Source organism: Mizuhopecten yessoensis, unplaced genomic scaffold, assembly GCF_002113885.1.
Source record: "Mizuhopecten yessoensis strain PY_sf001 unplaced genomic scaffold, ASM211388v2 scaffold2681, whole genome shotgun sequence".
Taxonomy (NCBI): domain Eukaryota; kingdom Metazoa; phylum Mollusca; class Bivalvia; order Pectinida; family Pectinidae; genus Mizuhopecten; species Mizuhopecten yessoensis.
The window spans coordinates 1,405,802-1,415,056 of NW_018404667.1; the positions used below are offsets into that span (position 1 = coordinate 1,405,802).

A 9,255-nucleotide genomic window follows, 5' to 3' on the forward strand; every position below is an offset into this window, starting at 1 on the left:
TTTTTGCTTTACCTTAGAACAATCAAACAGCTGGGCTCGTATTGATAAAACTGTACCCATGCTCAAGCATGGATTCTGTGCTCAAACCAACTTTCTTGTAACTGGATTTAATCATTAACACTGTCAAAACGTGAAGTTTAAACATTGAAAACAGCACTCAGCTAAATGTCTCTTCAAAATTCTTCATTATCATTGAAATATGTGATTTTTATCAATTTATTACAAGATTTTGAAATTGGGCTCGAGCACAGAAATGGGTTTGAGCATGATAACGGTTTCATGAACAAGGTCGAAGTTGTTGTGTTTTCAGTTTTGCCATTATATATTCCAGGGATGCAGAGAGCGAAAGTGAACATGACCCCTGGATATCGATGATGATTGAAGATGCATTTCTTTCACAGATGAGTCTTATAGACACGAAATTGCTTATGATGCAGTTTAATCAGTTATACATGTGCCCTTATACTGATTACTGATACTGAATCTATTATCACATCAAAGTTTCAGTCACCTCTAAGTATCTTACTTTGATCCTAAACACGTTGAGCGTAATTCTTTATACTTTATACCCAAATATCGTGGTCCCCACCTAAACATCATTTTGTGGTTACACAGATCTGTGGATTACAAGTATCCACTCATAAGAAGAAAACCTCCGTAACAATCCACTTATTAAACGATATTAAAAACCCCGCACAAATGAGTGATTTGATAGTGTGCAAGACTTAGGACTGCAACAATGCATTGACATAACGATACATTACTATCACGATACTGTGGTCACGATACGGTAAGTATCACGATACTGTGGTCACGATACGATATGTACATGTTTCCCGATAAATATTGTAACAGTAGAAGAAAAGAGAAAAATGGTGTTGCGAATCTTAAATTGAAATATTATAAGTGGAAATAGACTTGGTCCAAAACGGACATGACTTGACGTACATGCCGAGCTGGAAATGTCCTTCGGCATGTTGGAACTGATATGAGTAGACAAAAACTCAGTACCGACAAAATACGTAACATATCCTAAATATATTGTGTATCGTACTATATTCAAAATATCGCGACATATCATCGCTTAATGTATTGTTGCAGCCCTAACTCAAGTAATATAAGTCACTGATAGTGTCTGGTCAATTATTTGTGGGATATTGTTTGCAATGTACAGGAGATACAGTCTTCTACTGTAAATTCTGTAATATCAGCTTTACTTTCATCTTTACTTTTGAAGACACTGTAGCAAAATGGATCTCCTGACTTGATCTCGGGGTTGTTTAAGAAGACTTTCCCCCTGTAAGTATACAAAATAAACAGCAAATTAGACGTAAAGGCTGAAACAATAGAAGATTTGCCTTAGTTTTTGTTTAATGTTGTTTATTTGTTCAGGACAACAACAACAACAAACAAATCAACAAACTAATAAACTTTTTTGTTTTTGCTATTAGTTGAAATTCTTCTTTTACTTTCACAAGATCGTTTATTACATATGTTACCTGCGTGTTCCATCACACCTGTACAACACTAGGAAAGTGATCAAGCTGCCAACAGCGGCAGAACAAAGACACCCCGCCACGATCGCTGCTATGTCTGCTCTGTTTTTGCAATGTGGACTCCAGGGCGCGACATTCCCTGAGGTAACAAATGTTTCAATTATTTTTATAATCGATAATGGATATCTATATACGGTGACCAAAATGTGGCACTCAATAGGATAAACAGATGGTAGGACAGTATTTCGATAAATAAATGTAACAATGCATTGGAACTGTTTTTATTGTGCACGACTATCAACTTGGTAGATATTTTAAAAATGAAATCCATACCTTCCGGAACTTTTTTAACGAAAAAGAATAATACAAATGGAAAAAAATGATCAGACCAGTTTCCGCATAAGGGTAAACCAGGATTTGATCCCTTGAATCCCAAATATTCAAACTATTGCTCTTACCAAAAAAGCTACCTGGCCAACAGTAGCATACTGGCGCAGATCAACTACGGTTATATTGAAAACAAAAATTAAAAATGGAAATGCAAGTAAAATTGAAAACTTATTTATCGAATGTAATGGATTGCAATATATACATTAATCATATGGCTATCAGCATTACACTATCCTTAAACATGAGATAACGTTTTTTAACAATTCTCAATAATAATGTATTGCTCCGAACCGGCGTTGTTACTATTCCTATCAGTGATTATTGAAGCTTAGTGTGTCCTTGATTTTGAGTGGTTAACGTGTCAGCCGGGTTTATCTACCTGTGTGTTCTGTGACCACTCGTGTTTGTTTACAAGCTATCGAGGCGTACGTATTTGATAATACGATCAAAGATATACTAAACCTATGCGTTAAGTATTTTGGATACAGTGACATTTTGTTATTTTTAATGTGTTTTCTATATGCCACATATATAAGTTTTGACCATTTTATTTTGTATCTCTAATTCAGTATAATAATTCAAAAATGTATTATAACATTGATAACATTGCATACCACTCTTGTAGCATGCAACCGCCAAGTAACGCGACAATACACTTACATTATAGCTACACCAGTACTACTGGGCTGAGTAGGATTCGGGAAATATGCAAACACTATTCATAGTTATGTATGACCTGTACAGGATAATACGTCCATGTAGATACTGTCAGTCTAGAATATTGTTCACAAATCCTATACCCGGTAATGTCATATCCATATTGTTCTACAGGATTATTCTATTTCATTGGTATCGTGGTATAATGTTGTAATACTATTCCTATGAGTCGCAAGGGTTAAAGCTAATAAACAATACAACACAAAACAATACAAATGAATTGTGATCAACACTTTTCAAACAGTCATGAGGTCATAACAACATTGGCTTTCTGGACATATTCTATGAATCGGGTTGTTCCATTCCTTATAGTCATATTTTTAAGTGCTATTCATTTTTCGATGCAAGCCTAAAAAATACAGTTTTTCCCCCCCGGCGAACGTGAATCAAGTACGCCCTATACTACGTCATTATAGTGGATCAATACGCAGTGATGAGATCACCAGTGTTATGCAAAACAAATGAATGTTATTTTAGTCAATGGGTCCAAACATACAGAATGTAATTAATATAAAATACGCATGCATTTCAATAAAAAAAACGAGTGTTATGATATAAACATATATCATATTTACCTTGGACACTTTCTTGACTGGTAGGAAAAGACGTTGCCGTGATCGTACTTGACATCAGAACTGATGACGGTGACTTGGTCACTGAAATACCACAGTCATGATCACCTACAAAATAAATGACTACACTTCAATGATTTAAAAAAACACAAGTACGGATTCACCGTGTAGATACTCGTGGTACTTCAATCCAGTATTTTTGTGAGTTGCGTACTTTTTCAAACTTCATATAATAACACACAGTTTAAAACTAGACAGAAAATGATAATATTAGCCAGGTATATACAAGTACTAGATATTACAATGTATACGATTTCTAGAACTATACTCATATGCATTCACAATTATATTTATATATAATTGTGACATTTTAAGTAATATATGCATTTATCTAATTTATAACAAAAATCCATGAACGGTAAAAGCACTAAATTTAGCGGTTTTGAATGTTAGTGCATTATCAAATATTAACAGATAAGCAAATTGAAAAAACGGCGCACTCAAGATTAATGTAATAAAAATAAGAAAATTGGTGATCTGCGAAATCATAATTTAGTGCGCTTTTTTTAGCGCACAAAGCACTAAAATTATAAGAATTGTCTAAGTACCCATTTTAACGGTACATATACAATTTTAACTTACCGAAGCAGTAAGCCTCATCACAAGCTACTGTGTAAGGAAGGTTGTAGACGTTGTATACTCCGCAGTTCTTCACGCTTATATTATACTGTCTGATACAACAGTCCCCGCCAACCAGACCGCGTACACAGGCCTGTCTCTGTACAACGCCCTCGGTTACCGTTGGTAGATTACCTACGCAAAGAAACGTAAACCAACTTTCAATGCTGCGAAAATAAGGGAGTGTCTTTTTTGTACGAAAAGTATTATCTTTTGTATGTACATATACTACTATTTTATATTATAAAACAATGATGTGATTGACCCGTGCAATTTGAACGAAATGTCAAAGCAATATTTTATATTTATTAAAACTAACATTGCATTTGGCCAGACTGCTGCTACAGAGCATTCATAAATATGAAAAGTACCGGTATTTTGAATACAGTTATTAGGTAAATTTTAGCCGCAGTTTAACCTTAGCCCCTTTAAGATCACCATAATAAAACAAATGTATCATTACTAAAAAAAATTAAGTTAACAACATATTCGACGTACTAATTAGATATGAACGGCGACAGAAACACTGGGCTAATATTGATTTTACTGGCGTAGAGCGAAAGTTTGATTGGGCGAAAATTGTCAAGTATTCAGTTTCCATACCATTCAGCCATATTGGAAAGCCTGTTCCACATGAAGCAGGGTTAACACAGGATGTCGGCATATCCAATGGAAGCCCTTTATAGACGGCTTTGTACCATCCGCCGTCTATGAGTCGGTCACAGTAGACTTTTCCCGAAATTGAACACATGGCACCTCGTATATCCATTTTCCCGAGGAGTTTGTGTGCAAGACATGGATCTAAATTAAAGTTATAAAAAATATCTGTTGGTAGTTCTATGTGTTAAAGAAAAATAAGGGTAAGATTCCTTTACATATCGTCCGATTGTTTACATAAATTTACAATTCTGCTCAAAGTGAGAAAATATTTATTATACCGAGATCATTATTTTGCGTTGGCATACAAATAAGCAGAAATACCTGCTTCAGCTGAATGAACAGCAGCCAGATCCAGGAAGATAATAAGGAAAACATATACTGCCACCATCTTATAACATGATTCTTGAGGGTCGTCAATCTAAAAACGTTGTGCTCTCCTATACTTGTATATATTAATATGTTTTAGCAACGCTAGCATGTAACTTGCATGTGACCGTCCTTATCAACCAGGAAGTAATAAATTACCAAGGTAAGTTGTATGTAAATATTCAAGCCACGATATGTTCAAAACGCTAAGCATATCCATTACGCCCCTTTAGAAAATGAAACATTTTATCATAACTCCTTGATACAGCAAAACACAAATTGTCTACCGTATAATAAAATGATAGAAAGTATAGCAAACATTTTGTATTAGACAAGCCCCCGTCTGTTAATTATTCTGACATTCAGAAAATAATAAACTTTACCAATTTTGACCACTTGAATTTCTTAGTACGGTGACAACCCACTTATTCGAACTCGCATCACCTGAATACCCCTTATTCGTCGAATAGTTCGCTTGGTCCCGACCGTGACCAGATACAGTATGGTGGACTGCCAAAACGAGATGTGTTGCCTTTTTAAATTATTGTATTTCTTAATACCGATGGCTATATTTTTTCATTGTTCAGCGGTTTTATATGAAATTCTGTTTAACATCCATCATCTACTGTCCGCGATATATGTAATGTTTGAACTGTCTGTCGTCCCGTCTGATAAAAAATGACAATGTCGGCCGAACCTCGGACTGGATAAATACCATGTATTCCTCGAACTACTGATCTGGGCCCCACGAGTTCGAGTAAGCGGGATATTACTGTATACCATTTCAAACTAAAAATCTAGTAGAATAAAGCCGCTTAAGTGTAAGTACAGAAACCTAAGTGTAGGTAGCTATTTAGTGTTGCTACTAGGTTCTCTTTCTATTGGCTACCACCGAGTTCTTCTGATATCCTCTATCTTTTTTTTTTGTCTGCCAAACAAAAATATAGAATAGTAGAAGTATCACTAAATAAATAAAAGACCCATATTTGTCAATAATTATGAAATGTAGCATTGTTGATAGGTTAAGTTTGATAGTAAAACTAACAGAATGCATCTATTCAATTAACAAATAATTCATGGATTTTAAAAATAGAACTATATATCTGAAGTGTCTTTATTAACGTCTAATCATTTTTCTTTTAAGAAGAATGTAATACCATGCAAATATCAACAATTATCCCTGATATCCGAAACTTCATGATGTAGCGTTTCATAATATGTCTGTTATTTGTTAAAATATACAAGGAGATTTGTTTTTTATGAAAAAGTTACACTGCAGGTACATAAAACAATGATGAAACAATATAAACGTAAATGCATAGTACTGGTGTCTTTTCCCCTGATATAGAAAAAAAGGTATATAACACACCAGCAACACACTAAGTATACATTTATCCTGAAAATCAAACTATATCAAAATTATTAGCGATCTATACAATTCTTGATATAATACATGTAACCTTTGTTTAAAGTTATACTATGTTTTTAACATGGTTTAATACAAAATTTGAAACCGAGAACAATAGAGGTTCGCCTAAGGAGAGTGATTGTTATCATAGTTATTTAACTCGAGATAGTTAATTTTCAAATTATATAAAATTATGAGGTTTACGTGTTTAACTAAACATGAGAATTGTCCATAACGAGTTTGGGGAGCTTTTTTTCCCACAAAATTTAGCTTTTTCTTCGGAACAAAATATTTCTGTTTCCGATCAGGGAAACAATCGCCATAAACTATGACATCACAGTAAAAGGTGTCGTCGCAAAACCTTGTTAATTGGCGTCACAATTCGAATATTGATCAATGAAATAACGTACAGTGTGTTACCCATTAGTGAATAGCCAGACATGTTAACAAACCCCCAGCGGGATTATTCAGTTATTAAGGAGTGACGCTATAGTGGTTATGGGAGAAATGTCTGTACCTAGTCGCCTTTGTAGTACACGTATTAACGATATGAATGATTGCTCAAATACTCAATTCAAACCGTTCTTTAGGATAGTGTTACCTTAAACAATATACTGAGAAGTGCAACAAGGAAGTAGACAAATGGTAAAAAACATTACAAACATCGGATAATCTTTCGTTCTACACATGTTTGTTTAAGCAATTGATTCGACGTGTTCTTCTTTTGTAAATATTGATATGGATAAACCTTCACAGAGGAGGAATTATTTCTGATCAACAGTGATCCCCACTTGCTACCTGCGATGATATATACACTGATACGGCCTGGCAATGTGCCTGATTTAATTCCCCTTCGTTTTCTTCCTGCTTCAAAATTATATACACCGTCAACATAAACCAGATATCGATTGTCTATAACGTTTAATCCATAAACACTGTTTCGGTGTTTTTTTTAGTACAATAAGCACCGCCTTTATTTCAAACCATGTTAATACCATAATTCTGTTGTCAGTTTTAGCTGAATCAAATTGCTATGTGAAAAATTGGCGAGTACGATATTGAATATATGTAAATACGTTTTAATTTGTGCCATGCACAGGTATATATACTTCGGCATAAACATATGAACCGATTCAAAGTCTTCACAAGATCCTTAATTTTTACATTATTCCGTATTATTGTATTCCCGTTTTACAGACCAAATGAACTATTGATGTTGTTTTCGTATCAATGTCAAAGGAATAGATGAGATTGAACTATTTGAAAAAATAATAGTGTATGTTGCTCAGTGTTTGCGTTAACGTAAGATTAATATCATTTAATGAAAAATGTCATAATTGACTTCTTTGCATTTGTTATACTTAAATCAATTTCAACATTCAACAACATTACGATATTCAACATGATAATTTATATAATGAAGTGTAAATGAAAAAAGTAAGTATTGTGGCAATGAATTTTTTTTTTTATTAGCATATCAGCGAGAGAATATCCACGCACGATTGTGCATTTTAGATAATAATAGAGATTATAGATATATAGGAAATATTGATCTTCGGATAATTGTCAATGGGAAAGTTTAAACATCATTTTTAATAGTCACAACAAGAACATTACACGCAGACTTGCCACCTTTTAAATAACTGATGACATTAGTTATGAAAATCATTACAGACATATGAACATCAACACCGCGAACATTTTGCATACAGCTACATAACTATTGGGTACTACTAGTAGTTATATTGATATAATTAAATCCATCCATTTTATTGGGATATCAATTGTTGACCTCTGCATGAGATTTACTTTAGTTGTTAATCCGAAAAATACCATGTTAAATTTTGCCGTACAAACTTAATTTGACCAATGCTTATACAGTTAGTTAAAAGAAACAAATTATATGAATATTGAAAAAATTGTCAGAAAATCTTCGGGTTTGCAGAATAAATTAGAATTAGATAAAAAAAAAATGACTTGATGATGTGAAACAATTGTGGCACTTACTGCATACACACTATGTAACCTCCAGTGAAATAGCCATAAGTAATTGACGGCAAGGTTTTATTGTGAGGAAGATTTGGACTTTCATTGTCATCGTCATTCGATTTTTTTCTCATTAATTGCTTATTTTTTTATATCTGAAGTAATTATTAGCGTTTATAAGTTATACTTGATACGTTTGTATATGTGATTTTTCGGGGTGAGGGGTGGTGGGCGGGGGAGGGTGAGGTGTGCGGTGTAAGATTCCACAACTGTAAACATTGTTTGATAAGATGATCGCATGTGGTCCTTTCCTTGACAAAACAGATCAACAACCGAATTTGCACGTCAACCTAGTTTTTTTTTCAAAACATGATGATTATATGTATAATCTAGCACGCTCTCCATTCCAGCGGTGCTTTAACTTTGAATAAAAAGAGCTAAGTTATTCCAAAATAATATTGACACTTTAGTAAATAGCATCGTTTTGTCAATAACATATGTACCAGTTCATATATGTTATAGCAGTACAATGTTGTATTTCACCTTGTACATACAATTTATGTAGGCGTTCTCAGTATTTTGAGTGCCATTAGGAAAACAAGTGTGTAATGGATTACAAATGGAAATTATTTCTATCGAAATTAAGAACTAACACTGGGTGTTTCTAAAAAATAGTTTACGTGTTATATTTACGTCTAATTCAGACATTATTAGCATAACTTTGAACCAGTAATTTAAAGGCTGACAATTCCCCCAACTAAATATTGCTGTTTGAACTCATACAATTTCCGTACAAAAAATGTCTTTTAATTCAGTAAAGTCACTAAAACTGTGGCGAGGGATCAAGGCTTCTGTATATGTTAAGTATTAACTTTTCTTGTGCATTCACATCACAATGTTAGAGAGAGAGAGAGAGATAACTGAAAAAAAACGAAAAGAAAAACCGTTGCAAAGGGGAAACAGAAACATCTGGGTTGTCTAA

The 9,255-nt window shown here is 33.8% G+C and overlaps 1 protein-coding gene across 1 annotated transcript; it reads right to left on the reverse strand.

Annotated features, from left to right (window-relative positions):
• Positions 1 to 832: 832 nt before the first annotated feature.
• On the reverse strand, positions 833 to 4,945 carry LOC110446356 (oncoprotein-induced transcript 3 protein-like). The gene is made up of 6 exons (XM_021491470.1): positions 4,835 to 4,945; positions 4,457 to 4,654; positions 3,818 to 3,988; positions 3,179 to 3,283; positions 1,500 to 1,635; positions 833 to 1,297 (listed from the first exon to the last, which is right to left on the reverse strand). Exons 1-6 carry the CDS (start codon positions 4,899 to 4,901, stop codon positions 1,144 to 1,146), a joined length of 831 nt encoding a protein of 276 aa, XP_021347145.1. The 5' UTR covers positions 4,902 to 4,945; the 3' UTR covers positions 833 to 1,143.
• Positions 4,946 to 9,255: the final 4,310 nt, after the last annotated feature.

What these genes read in the sequence shown, in the direction of transcription:
- LOC110446356 (XM_021491470.1), bottom strand. Translation starts at nt 4,901, where the DNA reads ATGGTGGCAGTATATGTTTTCCTTATTATCTTCCTGGATCTGGCTGCT. An exon ending in TGTTCATTCAGCTGAAGCAG is followed by an intron (nt 4,655 to 4,834) that starts GTATTTCTGCTT and finishes ACTTTAATTTAG; the next exon opens with ATCCATGTCTTGCACACAAA. An exon ending in CAGTCAAGAAAGTGTCCAAG is followed by an intron (nt 1,636 to 3,178) that starts GTAAATATGATA and finishes TTGTTACCTCAG; the next exon opens with GGAATGTCGCGCCCTGGAGT.